The sequence below is a fragment of the Pristis pectinata genome, chromosome 5, assembly GCF_009764475.1.
Source record: "Pristis pectinata isolate sPriPec2 chromosome 5, sPriPec2.1.pri, whole genome shotgun sequence".
In the NCBI taxonomy this organism is placed as follows: Eukaryota; Metazoa; Chordata; class Chondrichthyes; order Rhinopristiformes; family Pristidae; genus Pristis; species Pristis pectinata.
In genome coordinates, this window is record NC_067409.1 from 87,463,054 (window position 1) to 87,483,959 (window position 20,906).

Genomic DNA, 20,906 nt, shown 5'->3' on the forward strand with positions numbered 1-20,906 from the left:
GAATCTACTATAGGTCACTGAGAACATGTTTTGCCTCCAGCTGATACTGCAGACCAATGAACTAGAAATCTACCAAAAACAGAGTCAACAAAACCATCACATCTTGGCTAAGCTCCAGGATGCCTTTGTACTTGATAAACAGGAAAAATAACTTCTTATTTTGTAAAGAAATTCGTTGCATTTATTTTAAAAAGAAAGAAAGGAACTTGAATTTTATAGAGCCCCGTCATCATGTTGAGCTGTCCTGAGTCACTTCACAACCAATTACATATTTTTCAAGTTCAATCAATGTTGCAATGTGGGAAATGTGGCTGACAATTTACACCCCCAGCTAGGTACTATAAATAAAAATAAATGACCACTTCAACTCTGTGGCTGTTTGGTTGGAACATCTGTTTTAATCTGACTTGTTATTTGGTTGGGAGATGAATGTTGGCCCAGACATGAAGAAGATTTTTATTTGGGAGCTTTTAAATCCACCTCCGCACCTATCTCCCCCCACCCCTACCCTCCCCAGGGGAGAGCCTAGATATCTTCTCAAACCCAGCATTGCCACAAGAAACATACTTAGCTAAAGATGAAGAATTTCATTTTTTTTCTACTTGTGGGAAAGCGAGAGGTTGTCTTGTGGTTTTGTTTCTCGATTTTCATTTATTTTAGATAGGTGACAAGCATTGTTTAAAAGAATGCTAGCCACTTGTGTGTACACAAGTCTGATACGTGTGCATATACTTTATGTAGGTGGAGTGATCAAAGGGTAAAAATGCATTTGACAATTAACCTGGTTAATACATGAGGGAGAAAGGAATTGAAGGATATATTGCCTGGGTTAAATGAATACTGTGGGAAGAGACTCGCTTGAAGCATAAATATTGGCTGGGATAAATTGAATTATGAGTTTCTGTGCTGCAGTTTTTTTGCTTTTATGTATATATTTACCACCCTAACATTTCTATTTGTTCAATGGGCTTGGGTGTTGCTGACAAAACTGGCATTTATTGCCTGTCCCTAACCATTCCTTGAACTGATGACCCAGCCTTCTGAAATAGCTTAGCAAACCAATTTGATGACATTGGTGGATCTGGAGTTGCACAAAGGTCAGCATGGGTAAGTCAGGAAATTCCTATCTCTAAAAGGCCATCAGTAAATCAGATGGGTTTTTGCAACAATCCACTGGTTTCATGGTCACTATTGCTGATGCTGGCCTTTTGAAAGATCCAACATAATTATCTTCTTGTTTTAGTTTTTAAACCTTTCAAGTATCAACCATGAAACAATTGTCTTAAATATTTGTTCATGGAATTTGGGCAAAACTCATGAGAAGGTCTTTTCCATATGCAGCTTGTGGGATAGGGGCTCTCAAAGTGCTAGCATTGAAAAAGATAATAGTGATAGGGGAATGGTGTTTATGCATCTATGTTAAGATGGTGTGTGGATAAAGTAAGAACTTTGGAAGTGATGAGACTTCCATGTTGGTCATAGCGACAAAAAGAGTTACTGAATTCAAGGAGGACATTTTAATATGGAGAAAAATTCCAAACATGGGGTGAATTTGGCTCCAATACACCAACTTCTTGGTTTTACTCTAGAGGGGGTTTACATGGAATTGACTGGCCAGAACTGTAGTTATGGAGTCCACATCTGCAACGACATATACGTACAGGTCCCCCTTACTGCCAACAATCCCCATCCCCAGCCGCACCCCAGTTCTCTTATTTCTATTTGCGATCTATCCAATTTACTCTGCTCACTCCCTATTGACAGGGTGAGTGGTGGAAAGATCTTTTACACATGATGCATGCAATGCTGATGTCTACTATATGCCTTGGATCACACGAGCAATAGAACAGCCAACATAATCAAAGCCTCCTCCCACCCTAGTCATTCTCTCTTCTTCCCCAACCCACTCCCCACCCACCCACATCCCCCCCCCCCTCTCCGCCTGCCCCCTTCCATTTGGGTAGAAGATACAAAAGCTTGAAAACACCACCACCAGGCTCAAGGACAGCTTCTATCCCACTGTTATGAGACTTTTGAATGGACCTCTTGTACAATAAAGACAAACTCTTGATCTCACAATCTACCTCGTCATGGCCCTTGCACCTTATTGTCTACCTGCACTGCACTTTCTCTGTAACCATAATTCTATATTCTGCATTCTGTTATTGCTTTTCCCTTTGTACTACCTCAGTGTACTTGTGTCTTGAAATAATCTGTATGGATGGCATGCAAAACAAAACTTCTCACTGTATCTCGGTATATGTGACAGTAATAAACCAATTGTCAATTTTTGAATTGACTCATATATCAAACCAACACACATCATTGGTTTATTATGCCTTTCCCAGCTCAGAACAGTTCTTAGCTGGTTATCATTATAAATGTAAGTTCTTTCATTGCCTTCTCAAACAGTAAGAGTTCAAAGTCTAAAGATTTTATACAGCAGCATCCATCTGTTATAATTTGTGACTTCCCATGGAGATAAGATTTTTGCCTTGGAGTGCAGCTTTCAGAAAGTAATAGTAGTGACTTAATGCAACAGCTTTATAGTTGACCTGGCTATTAGAAGCTGGATCAAAATTACCCAAGGACTTTTGTATTCTCGCAATTCAGTCTGCATTCGAACCAAGACTTTAAGGTGCAAATACAATGTACCAACATGTTGCATTAAATTGAATTCTTTACAATGCATTTTTGTTTATAGCTTACTTATTTTCACTGCTTACCTTCTGTTGAGAATTATTTTTAGCTAGCTCAAATTATATGTATTGTATTTTAATTTCTGCTTTGTGACCATTGCTTGTTTTAGAAACAAATGATTGACTTTTCTTTCTCAGGATCACATTTTCCTTAATTGACAAATAAGTATGTTCATTGGTTGCAGAATGAGAGAATCAATTTGAATATTTAAGAGGGCATGCATTTAACTTGAGAGGGGGTAGGTTCAGAACAGACGTGAGGAGTACATTTTATACTCAGAGTGGTGGATGCCTGTAATGTGTTGCCTGATAGAGTGATGGAGGCAAATTCATTGGGGGCTTTTAAGAGGGGCTTCGATGGGCACATGAATGAAAGGAAAATAGAGGAATATGGGCATTCCGTAGGTAGGAAGGATTAGCTATGTCGGCACCACATTGTGGGCCAAAGGGCCTGTTCTGTGCTGTACTGTTCTATGTTCTGTAAGATGTTGTCTGGGTTAGAATGTATTAGCTGTAAGGAAAGGTTGGGCAAACTTGGACTGTTTTCTCTGGAGCGTCAGAGGCTGAGGGGCGACCTGATAGATGTATATAAATTTATGAGAAACATAGACAGAGTATACAGTCAAAGAGTCTTTTTTTTTCCAGGGTGAAAATGTCAAATACTAAAGGGCACAGCTTTAAGGTGGGGGGGAACTTTAAAGGAGATTTATGAAGCAAGTTTTTTTTTAAACAGAGTGGTAGGTGCTTGGAAAGTGCTGCCAGGGAAGGTGATAGAAGCTAATACAATAGCACTGTTTAAGAGGTATTTAGACAGACACATGAATAGGCAGGGAATAGAGGGATACTGACCATGTGCAAGAAGATGGGATTAGTTTAGATTGGCATCATTGTCGGTGCAGAACGGTGGGCCAAAGGGCCTGTTCCTGTGTGGACTGTTCTATGTTCTACTATAATGTACTCGTTTACAGAGCCAACTAATTACTTGGGAGGGGAGTCAGAAGAACCATATTTAACTCTAGTCATTCAATTAAAGAAAATGATTAAGCAGATTCCATAGTTCAGAGAAAGAAATTGCATTAATAGTACCTTTCAGTTCCTCAAGCATTCCGAAACAATTCTTTCTTTTTGAAATGTAGTCACTTGTACTGATAAATGTGGCACCTGTTTTGCACATGATAGGATCCTGAAACAGGAATGAGCTTTCATTTACATGCAACTTTATCATCTACCTCTGGATATCCCAAAATAGCTCAGAACCAACAGGGAATTGTTGAATGATAGTCACTTTTTAAAGTAGAGAAGTGAAACATCAAATTTCACAAAAGATCTAATGAGGAGCAATGAGATAAATGTTTGGTGAACTGGTTGTGTGAGGGATGAATATGGCCAGGACCATTCTCAACTTCAGATTTCAGAAGGTTAAAGGATGTCTTGACACCCTTTTTCTCCACCCCCCCCCCCAACTTCCACCCATCTCTCCACCTGTCCTCCTCACTTGACACCTCCCTCCCACTCACTCCCCCCCACCCCCCCATGCCACCCCTTCTCCTCTCTTTACCCACAATGGGACAACTACTTTCAATCACACATAGCTTACCAAGTAAAAAAATAGTTTATTTTCAAAGTAATGGTTCACAGTAAAAGTGACAATGTTCTGTTCATCTGATTCGATGTACTGTTAAGTAATTAATATGGTGTTACTTCAAGGACTGATGGATCTATGTTGTTTAAACTAGGAGATGGCGTTCCTAAAGAAAGCAGCCCTTTTATCAACAGCACAGATATTGACAAAGGAATCCTATATGAAGGGAAAAACTTGGCACTTTTTGAGGTAAGCTGTTTTCTTTGGTTGCATGGTTCTTCTATTGTACAAGAATTGTATTTGCATAGTTAACGCAGTAAAACATTTTAAGACACCTTACATAAGTATAATTAGATAAGTTTGTAACAACGATCCATGTCAGGAGAAATTAGGACCAAAAGATGTAGGCTTAAAGAGCACAGAGAGGAGGGAAGAACAGCAGAAAGGTGAAGAAAGGGAATTCCAGAGACAGCCATAGAAGGTACCAACTGTGGAACAAAACAGATCAGTGGTGTGCAAGAGGCCAGATGGGAGTACACTGACCTTGAAGTTTTGTAAAGTTGATAGAGATGGGGAGTGGCAAGGCCGTGAAGGGATTTGAAAATAAGGGTAAGAACTTTAAAAGCCCCAAAGTTCCTTAACTAGAAGTCCAATGTAGATCTGAGAGAGCCATTGATATGTTCTTTGTTTAAATGGTGAGTTTGCGATAGGTGTTTAACCTCCTGCGGAGGCTCAAAAGTGTCTGATCTTTACCATCTCCATAATGGGCAATGAGATGCACAGTACAGTTTTATACCTGGTTTCAAGCATTTTATTATTCATTCTCAGATTGTAAGGCCAGTACTTAAGGTGTAAAGATGGTGGCCTTTGGTCTTCAAACACAAAATGGTTTGTTTAGCCATTTCAGGGAGCAGTTAAGGGTCACCTCATCGATGTATAGTGCTGCATGTATTGTCTTCAGCGAGGAAACTTAATGTACTGTTTGTTAAGGGAAAAATATAAAATTATGTCCCTGATTTTGCTTAACAGGAGGAAATGGATAGGAATCCAATGGTCTCCTCCCTGCTTAACAGACTGGCGAACTATACCAATCTCACTCAGGGAGTCAGAGAACACGAGGAGGCAGAAAACAGTGAAGAGCAGAAAAAGAAGGAAGTTAAGGTAAACGTGCATTGTGCTTGTGAGGGATATCATCCTGCTAATAACTTTGGTTTGAGAACTACTGCTGTGTGGCACATTGCCCAGAAGTGACTCAATCTAAGCACAAAGAAGAACCAATTTAGTGAGGTGAAAATAATCCAGGTTACCATTGTGCTTAATCAGGCACAAAGAAAATGTTTACATTTTAAAACATTGAAGTAGTGGTTGGGAAGCTGAATTTGATTTTAAACAAAATGGGAGTGGCTAATAAGGTTGCAATTTCCTGTCAAAGGTTTGGAATGCATTAAAGCCGCTGAAGCAAAATTTGAAAGAGAAATTGTTGTCAACAGAATCTTCCATCTTTTGTCAATACAGTGAATATTAGATTGAGAATATGGGCTAGAATTGCACTGACACTGGGCTTTCCAGAATGAGAGGTGGAGGTGTAAAGAGGAGGAGGCAGAAAGAGATGCATATAGAGAAGGTGTGTTAGAGAGAAAGTCACTGCAGAGGGGGAAGTAGAAAGAGGCGGAGATGGAAAGGAGGAGGCAGGGTGAAAGGGAGAAATGCACAGTGAGTGGGAGGCAAAAAAGAGGTGATAGTGAATGGAAGAAGCACACAGAGAGGGGAGGCAGTGTGAATGGAAGAGGCATCACAATAAACAAAGTGCTGGAAATACTAAGTAAGGGTGTCAAAGGTTACTGGGAGAAGGCAGGAGAAAGGGGTTGAGAGGGAAAAATAAATCAGCCATGATGGAATGGCGGAGCAGACTCGATGGGCCTAATGGGCTAATTCTGCTCCTATGTCTTATGGTCAGACTGCATGTGTGGGAGGAAAAACTGAATTAATGTTTCAGGTCAGAAATGCTTTGTTAGAACTGAAAAGGAGATAAAAGAAGCTTGTTAAGCTGTAGGGAGTGTCGGGGGAAGGGGAATGAAGGAATAGGAGCAGTCAGAGGATGAAGAACATAGACAAATGAACATGGACCAAAGAACGTGGGAGTTGCAAAATGCTGACCAGCAGGTCAGACTGAGCATGTGCTCCACTCAAAGGGAAAAAAATAAGCTGAACTAATATTATAGCTGGACATGGGGAGACCATTTTGGGAACAGTGATCATTACTCCGTAACTTTTCAGTTAGCTATGGATAAGGATAAGACTGGACCTTGGGGTGGGGGAGGGGAAAGCTAAACTTGGGAAAGGCTACTTACAATAACATTACACAGGAGCTGGGGCGAGTAGATTGGGATCAGCTGTTATTGGGTAGATCTGCACCTGACGTGGAAGTCAGTTAAAGGCCAGCTGGTCAGAATTCAGAACAATGTATTCCAGTGAGGAAGAAAGATGAGGATGGCAAGGTTCAGGAGTCCTGAATAACAAGAGATGTTGTAACTTTAGTCAGAAAGAGTAAGGAAGCGTATGTAAGGTTGAGGAAACTGAAATTGGACAGGGCCTTTGATGAATATAAAGGAAGCAGGAGATGACAAACGTGGAATCAGGAGGGCTAAAAAGGGCCATGAAATTCCTTTGGCAAGTAGGATTAAAGAGAATCTCAAGGCATTTTATACATGCATTAAAAACAAAAGGATAATAGGGAGAGGGTAGGATCACTCGAGCACAAAGGAGGGAATTTATGCCTGAAGCCAGAGAAAGTGGGCGAGGTACTAAGTGAATATTTCACATCGGTATTCACCAAGGTAAAGTGAATAAAGAATAGAAAGATCAGGGAGGGATATGCTGATACTCTAGGGCATGTTACTATCAAGCAGGAGGTGGTGTTGGGTCTCTCAAAGACACTTGTTGGGTCTCTTAAAGAACATTAAGGTGGACAGGTCCCCTGGGCCAAACGGGATCTATCCCAGGTTATTGAGAAAGCAAGAAAGGAGATTGCTGGGCCTTGACAGAGATCTGTGTATCCTCTTTACCCACGGGTAAGGTCCCAGAGGTCTAGAGAACAGCTAGTGTTGTTCCTCTGTTTAAGAAGGGAAAACCATGAAATTGATGAGCCTTACATCAGTGGTAGGGAAATTGATGGAGAAGATTCTTATGGATAGGATCTACTCACATCCGGTAAAGCATAGACTTGTTAGGAATAGTCAGCATGGCTATTTGAGTGGGGGAAGTCGTGTCTAATAAACTTATTTGAGTTTTTTGAGGAGATGACAATGAGGGTAGGGCAGTGGATATTGTACACATGGACTTCACTGAAGCTCTTGACAAGGTCCCTCATGGTAGACTGATCCAGAAGGCACAGGGGTTCCATGGTAGATTGGATTCAAAATTGGCTTGGCCATAGAAGACAGGGTAGTGGTGGAGGGATGTTATCCTGACTGGAGGTCTGTGACCTATGGTGTACTGCAAGGATCAGTGCTGGGATGTCTGTTTGGACAAAAATGTAAGTGGACTGATAAGTAAGTTTGCAGACAACACAAAAATTGGTTGAGTGGTGGATAGTGTGGAAGGTTGTCAAAAGAGTCAGAAGGATATAGATCAATTGGAAATATAGGTGGAGAAATGGCAAATGGAGTTTAATCGAGACAAGTGTAAGGTGTTGCACTATGTAAGAGGAAAGTATACAGTAAATGGCAGGACCTTAAAAGCATTGATGTACAGAGGGATCTTGGTGTCCAAGTCAATAGCGCTCTGAAAGTGGCAACACAAGTAGATAGTGTGATAAAGAAGGTGTATGACATAATTGCCTTCATCGGTCAGGGTGTTGAGTATAAAAGTTGGGTAGTTATGTTGCAGCTATATAAAACTTCGGTCAGGCCACGCTTGGAGTATGGTGTGCAGTTCTGGTCACTGTATCACAGGAAGGATTGTAAAGGCTTTGGAGAGGATGCAGAAGAGCTTCACCAGGATATTGTCTGGATTAGAGAGTGTTAACTATAAAGAGAGGTTGAACAAACTTGTATTGTTTTCTCTGAAGTATCAGAAGCTGAGATGCAGTGCGATAGAGGTATATAAAATTAAGAGAGGCATAGATAGGATAGACTGTCTCTTTCCCAGGGTCGAAATGTCGAATACCAGAGGACATAGCTTTAAGGTGAAAGGGGGAAAGTTTAAAGGAAATGTGCAGGGCAAGTTTTTATTGTTACACAGAGTGGTAGGTGCCTGGAACATGCTGCCAGGTGAAGTGGTGGTAGCAGGTACAACAGCAATGTTTAAGAGGCATTTAGACAGACACACAGACAGGGACATGCAGGCAGTTGGAATTAGTTTGGACTGGCATTGTGATTAGCACAGACATTGTTGGCTGGAGGGCCTGTTCCTGTTCTTTACTGTTCTGTGTTCTATGTATGACAATTACAGACTGAGAAACCAAGTTGCGTGAAGTTGTAGAATTCAATATTGAGTCCAGAAGGCTGTGATGTGCCATGATGGAAAATGAGGTGCTGTTGTATTGGGCCTCATTGTAACAGTGCAGGAGGTCACAGACCAACGGGTCAGAGTGGGATGGAGAATTAAAGTGGTAGGGAAGAGGAAGCTGGGGGTCTCCCCTGTGGACTGAATATAGGTGTTTCGCAAAGCAATCACCCAGTCTGCGTTTGGTTTTTCCAATTATAGAGGAGATCACATTGTGAACACAGAATGCAGTACACTAGGTTGGAAGAAGTGCAAGTGCATCACAGCTTCACCTGAAAAGACTGTTTGGATCCCTGTATGGTGGAAAGGGAAGAGGCAAAAGGACAAGTGTTGCATTGTCTGTGGGTGCAAGGGGAAGTGCCCTCAGAAGGAGGGTGGCTGGTGGGAATGAAATAGTGGACAAGGGAGTCACAGTGGGAAAGGTCCCTGCAAAATGCTGAGTGGGGAAGATATGTCTGGTGGTGGAAATTGTGGAGAATGATCTGTTGAATGCAGAGGCTGGAGGGGTGAGAGGAGGACTGGGGAACTGGATGCTTGTTCTGTCCCAGAGGAGAGGGGGGTGAGAGCAGACGTGCTGGAAATGGATGAAATGCAGTCAAGGGCTTTGTTAACAATGGTAGAGGGGAGTCTGCAGTTCAGAAAGAAAGAAGGCATTTCAGAAGCACCTGTATGGAAAGTCTTGTCGGAACCAATGCGATGGAGATGCAGGAACTGGGAAAATGGAATCAAGTCCTTAAAGGAGGTGGAATGGGACAAAGAGTAGTCAAAATAGCTGTGGGAGTCATGTGGAGAGGGAAGGCATGTGTAGGGGAAGGAGGAGGAAGAGGTTAAAAAGAGGTATTGTGAGAGTGATGAGAGGAGGAGGTGACTCGTGATTAGTGTAGTGACAAATGATGTACCAACCCACTTGTGAACAGAAACAGAGGATGTGATGACCTGGTTCAAGATCATTTTGCATGTAAAAGTTTTGAATAAATAATGGTTAAAGAGTAATTTGCATTTGTTACAAGTAACATAAAATGGTATAATTAAGGGATTACTCAGTTGAATTCATTGAATATCTAAGATTTAAGGAGTGGACAGGATATTTTTTTGGGGACAGCTAACCAAAATAAAAATCACCTGATGAGCATGGACCCACCTTATTAGGTTTTATCAAACAACAATGTTAGGGACAGTTCAAGCAGTGAACAACAACTGATTGATTTGTTGATGGAACCAGAAAATCTAGTCTTGTGGTTGGCATTTATCCACCAGAAGATTTAATTGACTGGCTCTGCGCTAGCCACAGCATCTGATCCTGAAATTTCCCTGCATTCCAGCAAAAGGCACAGATGATTTAAGGACTGACACTGCCCACAAGAAGGAACAGTTGTTCTGTCTAGATCATTTAGCTTTCTAAATTTGCTTAACTTCTGTGCACTATGTGATCTGTAACTAGGATTATTTTTGGACTTTTTGTTATTGCTGTACATTACTTTAAAGTGAAAACTGTCTTAAATGAGTAAGCAATTCTGCTAGTGTGCTCTTGAAGAGTTGCTATTCTACTGGCCAAAAAGTTAACCACATACGATAAGTGGCTTAATAATCAGTCATCTGGCACATATAAATTTATGCTTGCCCATCTCCTGTTTGACATCTTAATCAGTGATGGATTGGATTAAATTAAGTGATGAATCAACATTTGACTAAAATGTGCAGTCCTGTGGGTGATGGTGTTAAAATTTCCTGAGGTCCAGTGCACCTCTCCTTCCAGATGCAGTATCGCAATGACCCAAGAAGGAAAAGATACTGAAAATTGCAGAGGCATTTGCTCAAATTGTTTGTGGTGCTGTGGGTCTTTTTGCTGGAAGTGTGAGTTGAAGTACCATTTCTTGCACTCCGATGCTCATTCAGCAGCCACGGGAGTAGCAGGACATTTGAAGATGTGTAGTTCATCACTTCACCTATCAGGATTCCTGTTACCCACTATCAAACAGTAATTAAGATTGTGTGATAGATGAAATAAAGATGGATTCAAATTCATCAGGTCAGGTAAAATCCCATTCAGAAATAAAAACGAAATGCTGGAAATACTTAGCAGATCGGGCAGCACCTGTGGTAAGAGAAACAGAATTAATGTTTAAGGTCAATGACCTTGCATCAGAATTAGGAAAATTTAGAATTAAGCATGTTTTAAGTTGCAAACGGGAGAGGTGGAGAGAACAAAGGGAATGCCTACAATAGGGCAGAGGTCAAGAAAGACTGAATGACACAAAAGCTGCTGGTGGTGCCTGGTGAGAGAGGGTGGTGAAGGCTTGTTAATCGCAGCTGATCAGTCTGGAGAGGATGTTAAATAGAAGGAGATAAATAAGGACAGAGGAGAGAAAAGCCTCCATTCAACTTGTGCTGAAACAGGATCTTAATTAAGTTGTACAGTTGTCCCTTCAGGGGAAAGCATTTTCCCATAAAATACACAAACACTTCTTTATGGTTTGTGATTTATTCAGTTTCTAAGAATCTCAAGGGCTGATCTTACTATAAGGGCCAAGAGACTCTCGATTTCATTTGAAGAGTAGCCCTGGCTAAATTGTTGATTTGATCACACTACTCCTGGCACATATTCGTTCTCCAAACTGGCCATCGTTCTCAATTGTATTTTTATTTGTTCTAATTTAGTTCCATGTGGCAAATGATTCCTCAAGGAGCAACATTAAGTGATTTGATTTTTGCTTTGACTGCCGTCCTTTGAATATGGCCCATTTTCTATATTTAACAGTCTCTTAGATATGCAGGTCTTTATCAGTATTGTAATTGTAAGTTCTGCATATTACCATAACATTTCAGAACAGGAACCTCCTTCAACTTGGGTAGTCAAACTCTCATTACTCCCACAATTCATTTTTAATAGATAATTCTTGATCGGTGGGAATCCCTTGGAAGGCCTGCTCAAGTGAAATAAGGGTCAGCAATGTTGTGTGGGAATGGAATTGCTTGCAGACCAGACTGAACAGTTTCCATTCCCCAACTGATGTTTTTTTTTTAAAATAAGTTAGCAGTTTTTAGGATTACTTTATCTGGAGCTAACCACAGAGTTTCTAAATTGAATTTCATGTTGTCAAGGCAGAATTTGAATTAAATATCTCTGGATTGGTATTCCAGTACCTCAACTACTAGATCACCTATATGCTCTCTTTCATAAAACCAAAGGCTATTAGATTAGTTGGTGACTGTAAATTGCCTCTAATGTAGCTGGTTGAAGGAGAATCGGGTGCAATTAATTAATGGGCATGAGTGAGCAAATAGATTGCAAGGAAATAAGGGGCCAATGGGATTAATGGAATTGCTTTGAGAGCTGGCAGATAATTAATGGGCCGAATTACTTCCTATGTCATAAGGTTATGTGAAATATGAGAATTAATCCCGTTCGACTTTGTCCAATCATATTATTATTATTATTATTATTTGACTTTCCACAGGATAAAAGAAGCCATGTATTTGTGTGCCAATTCCTGCTTTCTGTCCCATTGCCTTGAAATGTTTCTCTTTAAATACTTCTACAACTCTTCTGAAAGTTACAATTCAATTTGCTTCCACAACCTTTCAGGCAGTACATTGCAGATCACAACAATTTGCCATTTAACTTTTTTTTTTAAAAATTCTGTCTTGGTTCTAGTTCTTTTGCCCATCTCTTCAAACCTTCATTATTACCTGTCAACTACCACTGAAAACCATTTTTCCTTATTTACTGTGTTAAACCCACTCATATCTTTGAATGCTATCATTTTTCTTCATAACTTTTGCCGGAAGTCACTCATCCTTATTTTCTCTATTCTTCTCTCAACCCCATTATAATTCTAGTACACCCCTTCTGTGTAATCTCCAGAGCCTTAGCATCTCCCCTGATGTGTGCCGGAAATTGAACACGATATTCCAGTTAGGCCTAAGCAGTATCTTAGAAAACATAGGTGTTTACCTACTCTGCATCCTTGTTTTTAATATATAAAGGAGCCTTGTATTTGTATAGGAAAATTTCATGTCTTGGAGAGGTATGAAAATGAAGAACAACATTTTAAAATTGAGGTATTGTTTAACTAGGAGCCAATATAAGTCTAAGTGCAGAGATAATGGATCAATGAAAATAAAACCGTAATCACTGGAAGTGTTGAGTAGGTTAGACAGCATCCATGGATAGGAAAATAGAAAATTAATGTTTCAGATCAAGGAAAAGTTAAGAGTAAAGCCACTTTAAAGGTCCCCAAAAAGTGGGGAGAAAGAACAGAGAACATCTGTGACAGAGTTAAAGGCATTTGTGTTCATGTGTTTAATGGTTTCAGCAGAGTTGAGGTAGGGTAGAATCTGATTTATTAGTGAAACGGTGATAGCATCCAGTTCAACCACATTCAAAATTATAGCCCTTGATCCTTAATATCAAACCTGTTGTCTACTGAAGCAGTCAAATCTGATGGAAAGAGGTTGACACTGAACTTAATTGGGATATTCAAAAAGCAAAAAAAAAGATACTGGAAATCTGAAGTAAAAACAGAAAATACTGGAAATACTCAGCAGGTTTGGCAGCATCAGTGGAGAGAGAAACCGTTAGCATTTCTGTTCAGTATCAGATCATCAACCTGAAATGTTAAATTTGTTTCTCCCTCTCCGCAGATGCTGCCCAATTTGCTGAATACTTCCAGCATTTTTAGAGTTTCATAGACCATTTTTTTTACCTGGCTCTGAGCCAGATTTAAATTCAAATTTAAAATCTGTGTTCAGAACAAACCAGAGCTGCTGATTCCTATGGTAATATTCCAGATGAATGCACATTGTCTGCAGAGGTGCAAGTGAGCAGAGTAGGCACAGCATTCCTCTTTCAAAGATCACTTGCTAACATGCAAATATAGAATTGTCTTTGTAAAATAAAAGAATAAATTGACCATTCTGCTGTTTATTTTCCCCTCAGAGTGGCCATTGTTGGCCTGTCGGATGTACTTCCTTTGGTTTCTGAACAGCCTGATGAATTGCACAAGTGCAATAACAATTATGTCTTCACCTCTGGTATCTTGTTCTGTACCAACATTGCAGTGGATATGACGTACAGTCTTGACTCAATGGGAAAAGATTATCTGTGTTTAACTTCTCCATAAGAAAAACACTTCAGTTTCACTGCTACCAAGAAATTTGTTCAGAGCCATAAATAAACCAAGCTATGCAGTGATAAAAAGCTATCAAATAGAGTTTGTTCTAAATATACGGTGGACTCTATTTTATCATTTATTTTCCCTCTATACTAACTATTACCACTACTGTGCTGAAGGAAAGTACTGTATTAATATAGCTTCGTTCACCAACTCAGGAATTCCTAATATGTTTTTCTGTTGATGGAAACCTTTTAAGTTCGGTCTTAATAATGTAGGAAAATTGGCAGCCAGAATTTACACAACCAGGTCCCACAAACAGGAATGAGGGAAATGGCCAGATACCTCTTGGATGTTTGGCTATGGAATAAATATTGGTCTGGACCCAGCAACGATCTTCCCTGTTCTTCCAATAGTGCAGGTTTTTGTTTTACATCCTCCTGAAAGGATGGATTATCCTCTATTATAACATCTCATCTGAAAGACACTCTACTGCATTGGAGTGTCAGTGAATTGAACCCTTGGGCGTCTGACTCTGAGATGTGTGTCCTACCACAGTAACAACAGTGGGAAATGTCAACTGCTACCACTGTGAATATCATATGAATCATCTCATTTAAATAGTATTGTGGAACTAAAAGTGGCACCATTTGTGAACTGGATTATGGTGAAGAATATTTGTGCAGAACGCCTCTGCCTCCATCTTGACCCAAAGTTGAGGGCTGGAGATGGGAGTTATTTGTATTGGAATCACCTACAGTACTTGGCACAGCTGTTTGGATGATCCCTACTATCTACAGAATGTTAGGAGTCCAAAGCAAAAATACTTGCCAAAGGACATGGATGAAAGCCAAGAGGTTTCAGAGTGGTTTACTGTTATCTAGTTCGTACATTGGGCCACTTAACACAATAAAATGTCTCCATGGTAAGAGCTGGCTGACAGTTTGATATATCTGAGAATATAGTTATGTTGAAGTCCAATAGCATGCAGCTCATGTATAGCATTCTGGAGCCTGATGCAAATACCAAATAAAAGGGTCACATTCTTTGCTATAGTAAGCTGTGAGCTTGACCTGCAATTCATTACACAACTTCACAGAATAGTGTGCCAAGCTCCCTGAATCTGAATGTACTTTTAGGAAGATTTTGGAAAATGTTATGCCAAGTTTTTATCTGTTACAACATAAATTGATATTATAGAAGGGAAGGGTTATTTACACAATCAGAGTTGGTCACTTTCTGGTTTTGAACATCTGTAGAACTTGCAATTTAGTAGCCTGAGCAGAATGTTTGATGACCATTTGGAAGAAGTTTTCATCTAGATTTGTATTTTTCACAAGTTACACTTGTTATTTCTTCTACCATCCTGTTTAAAGTAAGATTTGGGGTTTGTCCCATCTTCATAGTGCAATAATTTGCATGCACAGAGCAGTTTTTAACTTAAAATGTCCTCTGGTGTTTCACATGAACTCAAGGAAGTGCATGCTGAGACATGGAGGGAGAGGTTTAAATTGTAGTGTCTGGCACTTGTTTCATGTGATGTTTAGAGAATTTTTTTTTAAACTGCAGAAAGAAATGGTGAGGTTTGGGGGAAAATGCAGAGGCTAAGGATGTTGCATTACCAAAGGCAGAGGGAAGAGGGTGCAGAAGAGCAAACCAGAGGAATAACAACTTTGGACTTTAAGCAAGTGTCTGTGGTGGGATTGTGGACTTCCTTATTGTATATCCATTGTACATCCCATCGGATTTTAATTCAATTAACTTAAGTCAAGAAATGGTGTGAGGGTGGGAGAAGAGTTGGGGTGTGAAAGAAAGTTGGCTTTTACTGTCTCATCCAAAAAGCTAATTCCCCTGACACTTCAGTAATCAGTCAGTGCCGGCCTATCTTTTACTGTTCAAGGGTCTTGACTGTGACTTGAAATATCAAATTTCTGATTCCATGGTGAGTGGCAGGAGCTGAGCTACAGCAAGGGCTGGCTCTACCAGTCCAGTACAGGGGATGTGCTCCATTGTTGGGGCTGCTGTCTTTTGGATGTGGCATTGAACCAAAGCTTCATCTATCCTGTTGGTCAATGTAAGGGTTCCCAGTGCACCATGTAAAGAAGAAAAGGGGAATTTTCCAAATAGCTGGACCAATGTTTAAACCTACCCAAACACTTAACTTGGATGATCTAGTCATTCAATTCAGTGATGTTGGTGTGATTTTTGCTGTATGCTCATTGGCTTTTGTGTTTCTAACATGACCTGTGATTGCATTTCAAATGTCCTTTATTACTGTAAAGGCTTTGGGATCTCCTGCTGACCTGAAAGATGCAATATATAGTAAATGTATGTTTCTTGTGTTCCTTTCAGTAATCTCAACAATACTGTGAGCATTTATATAAAGCAAGTAAAATTCACAAATGACCCTCAATTGCCTGTACAATAAATTCTGCTGCTTCAGTACAGGAATTTTTATTTAACAGTCATGCTATTTAGTGACAGCCATGGCTTTGTTCAGCCTGGGTAATTGAGCCCTGCCTCTTCTCGGAAACTGCTATGGTGTTAATGCTGTTTGTTGCTTTTTATTTTTCTTTCTAGAGAACACCTAATTCAATTAAAACTCTCTTGCAGGCTCCTCGAATGGGTACTTTTATAGGTGTCTATCTGCCATGTCTACAGAACATTCTGGGAGTTATCTTGTTCCTGCGCTTGACGTGGATTGTGGGTACAGCAGGAATCTTTGGATCTTTCTGGATTGTCTTCATGTGTTGTGCTTGTGTAAGTCAATAGCTGCTGAAATTCAGCTTCTAAAATATCTCACACTTTAGTTAATTAGTATTAAACGGAATAGTTACTCTACTAAACAGAAGAGCACTCCTGAATTATGAATATGAAGTTCTCTACTGAGTAAGCACAAAAAATACAAAGGAGAGTATCTGTGACTAGTAGATTTTTCTGGCTGAATACCTCTGAGTACAAGCTGTTCTTGTATAAAGAAAAAATTCCAGTGAATATGCTGGGAACCAACTGTCTTTTATGTAGTAAAACCAACAAGGGTTTTAATATTTGTTCATACTCAATCTGATCCTGGTGATCAAACTAGAGGCCTATTGATCAGGGCTTGGAATGAACCATAAGGATATCGTAACTATAATGTGAATTTTAAGTGGTTTAATATTGTTATAGTATCAACCATAAAGGTATGGTGTTAATGTGGTGTGATTTGGGACTGGGGGCTACTTTGTCCCCGTACTGTCCTGCAGGGTAAGAATACAAAGATATGGCAGGCAAATGTGTGGCTGAAGAGTTTGTGCAGGGGGTTTCAGATTTGTGGATCATTGAGATCTCTTCTGGGGAAGGTATGACCTGTACAAAAGGGACAGGTTGCACCTGAACTTGAGAGGGACCAATGTTTTCGCGAGCAAGTTTGCTGGAGCTATTGGGGAGGGTTTAAAATAGGTTGGCAGGGGGATGGGAACCAGAATGTTAGGTCAGATGATGGAGCAGTTGGGGTAAAGGTAGATACAATGTGCAGAGAGACTGAGGAAGGATAGGCAGTGGATAGGGCATGAATGCAGTCAATTAGATGGGTTAAAATGTGTGTTTAATGCAAGAAGTATTAACAATAAGGGTGATGAACTTAAAGTACGAATCAGTAGATGGAATTATGACATTGTGGCCTTTACAGAGACTTGGCTGTCGCAAGGGCAGGATTGGCTGCTTGATATTCCGGGGTTTAGATGTTTCAAAAGGGATAGGGAGGGAGGTAAAAAGTGGGGGGAGTGGCATTGCTAATCAGGAAAAGTGTCACAGCTGCAGAAAGGGAGGACATCGTGGAGGGATCGTATACTGAATCAGGGTGGGTGGAAGTCGGAAACAAGAAGGGAGCAATCACTCTATTGGGAGTATTCTATAGGCCCCCCCCAATAGCCACCAGGACACTGAGGAGCCGATAAGAAGGCAGATTTTTGGAAAGGTGCAATAATAACAGGATTCTTGCTGTGGGTGACTTCAACTTCCCTAATATTGATTGGCACTGCCTTAGTGCAAAAGGTTAACATGGGGCAGCATTTGTTAGGTGTGTCCATGAGGGATTCCTGACACAGTATGTGGACAGGCCAATTAGAGGAAAGGCCATACTGGATCTAGTACTAGGCAATAAACCTGGTCAGGTGACAGACCTCTCAGTGGGCGAGCATTTCGGAGATAATGATCACAATTCACTGACCTTTAGCCAAGCCATGGATGAGGATAGGAGCAGATGATATGGGAAGTTTTTAATTGGGGGAGGGGAATTATGATGCTATTAGGGAGGAACTTGGGAGCGTAAATTGGGAGCAGATGTTGTCAGGGAAATGCACAGTAGAAATGTGGAGGTTGTTTAGGGACCACTTGCATGGGGTTTTGGATGGGTTTGTTCTGCTGAGACAGGGAAAGGATGGTAGGGTGAAGGAACCCTGGTTGACAAGAGAGGTGGAACATTTAGTCAAGAGGAAGAAGGAAGCATACTTAACATTTAGGAAGCAAAAATCAGACAGGGCTTAAGTTATAATGGAGCCAGGAAGGGGCTTAGGAAAGCTAGAAGGGGACATGAGAAGGCCTTGATGAGTAGGATTAAGGAAAACCCCAAGGCATTCTACACGTATGTGAAGAACAGGAGAATGACTAGAGTATGGGTAGGACCGCTCAGGGATAAAGGAGGAAACGTGCCTGGAGGTGGAGGAGGCCCTTAATGAGTACTCTGCTTCAATGTTCACCAAGGAGAGGGATTTTGATGAATGTGTGGCCAGCATAGAACAGGCTAATGTGCTGGAGCATGTTGCGGTTAAAGAAGTAGCGTTGGAGCTTCTTAAATAAAAAAAACATTAGAATAGATGAGTCCCCAGGGCTGGATGAGATGTACCCCAGGTTACTACAGGAAGCGAGGGTAGAGATTGCTGGGGCATTGACGATGATCTTTGCATCTTCCCTGGCCACAGGAGTGATACCAAAGGATTGGAGGATGGCAAATATTGTTCCTTTGTTCGAGAAAGGGAATAGGAACAATCCTGGGAATTATAGACCAGTGAGTCTTGCGTCAGTGGTGGGCAAACTATTGGATTAGATTCTTAGGGACAGGATTTATGAGCATTTGGAAAAGCATCATTTTATTAGGGATAGTTAACGTGGCTTTGTGAGGGGCTGGTTGTGCCTCATGAGCCTAATTGATTTTTTTCGAGGAGGTGATAAAACAAATTGATGAAGGTAGAGCTATAGATGTGGTGTATATGGATTTTAGTAAGACATTTGACCAGGTTCCCCATCCAAATAGTCATGAGGCATGGACACTTGGCTGTGTGGATTCGGAATTGGTTTGCCCACAGAAGGCAGAGGGCGGTAGTTGATGGAGAGTATTCTGCCTGGAGGTCGGTGACTAGTGGTATTCCGCAGGGATCTGTTCTGGGACCCCTGCTCTTTGTGATTTTTTATATATATAAATGACTTGGATAAGGAAGTGGAGGGGTGGGTTAGTAAGTTTGCAAATGACAAGTTGCCACGCAGGTTGATAGGGTGGTTAAGAAGGCGTATGGTGTGCTGGCCTTCATTAGTCGGGGGATTGAGTTCAAGAGCCACGAGGTAATGTTGCAGCTCCATAAAACTCCGTTTAGACCACAATTGGAGTATTGTGTTCAGTTCTGATCACCTCATTATAGGAAGGATGTGGAAGCTTTAGAGAGGGTGCAGAGGAGATTTACCAGGATGCTGCCTGGATTAGAGAATATTTCTTATGAAGAAAGGTTGAGTGAGCTAGGGATTTTCACTTTGGAGTGACAGAGGAGGAGAGGTGACTTGATGGAGGTGTATATGATTATGAGAGGCATAGATAGGGTGGAGAAGCAGCACCTTTTTCTCAGGGCAGCAATGGCCAAAACCAGAGGACATCTGTTTAAGGTGAGTGGAGGAAAGTTTAAGGGAGATATCAGAGGTAGGTTTTTTTATACAGAGTGATAGATGTCTGGAATGCACTGATGGGACTGGTGGTAGAGGCTGATACAATAGGCACATGAATGTAAGAGAAATGGAGGATTGTGGGCCATGTAGGAGGGAAGGGTTAGATTGATCGTGGAGTAGGTTTATATTGGTCAGCACAACATTGTGGGCCGAAGGGCCTGTACTGTTGTCTAGTTGACACACTTTGCTCAATAAGGAAAAGCAGATGCTGGAAATCGGGAGAAAGGGGTTTACCTGAAATAGTTGGACTCTGTATAAATTCCTGAGGGTTGTAATGTAAGTCGTTAGAGTGTGGACTATTTTAGATTAAATATTACAGAATGAGAAAGGTTAATGAATACTGGTAATTAAGGGGCCTCTAGGAAAGAGTGATCACAATATGGTTGAATTTTACATGAAGACTGCAAGTGATTTACTTCAATCCAAAACCACAGTCCTATAAGTAACGAAACAAACTATGAAACTGAGGCATAAATTGGCTATGGTGGATGGAGAAACCACACCAAATGGCATGACAACAAACAAGCAATAGCTAGCATATGACAAATTAATACATAGTTTTAACACATAGTTTACAACTTGTATCTGTAAGTCACAAACATCTAATACGAAAAGTGGTTCTGCTGTGGCTAATGAGAATTTAAAGATAGGGTTAGATCAATAAAAACCTATAATGTTTCCAAAAAGAGGGTTATTCCTGAGGATTGGGAAATGTTCAGAACTTAGCAAAGGAGAACCAAGAAATTGATAAGGAAAGGGAAAGTAGAATATGAGAGTAAACTAGCAAGCAAGATAAAACAGATTAAAAGACTTTGTATAGATGGTTATAAAAGAAAATGTTAACAGAATTTAATGTGGATCCCTTACAGACTGAGACAGTTAAAATTTGTATTGGGGAACAGAAATTAAACAAGTAACTTGTGAACAACAGAAAACCTGGACATAATGAGAACAACAGCTGTAGAGTGAAGAGCTGAAAGAAATTAACATTAATAACAAAAAAGTATACAAGTAATTAATAAGGCTGAAACT

The 20,906-nt window shown here is 40.5% G+C and overlaps 1 protein-coding gene across 4 annotated transcripts in view; it reads left to right on the forward strand.

Annotated features, from left to right (window-relative positions):
- The window catches only part of slc12a7b (solute carrier family 12 member 7b), a 190,476-nt gene that overhangs the window by 115,133 nt on the left and 54,437 nt on the right, over positions 1–20,906 (forward strand). For all 4 annotated transcript variants that reach the window (XM_052015428.1, XM_052015430.1, XM_052015429.1 and 1 more), the window contains exons 2-4: positions 4,436–4,530; positions 5,311–5,442; positions 16,515–16,661. In XM_052015428.1, coding sequence (XP_051871388.1) covers positions 4,436–4,530; positions 5,311–5,442; positions 16,515–16,661 — 374 coding nt within the window. The remainder of the gene's footprint in view (positions 1–4,435; positions 4,531–5,310; positions 5,443–16,514; positions 16,662–20,906) is intronic.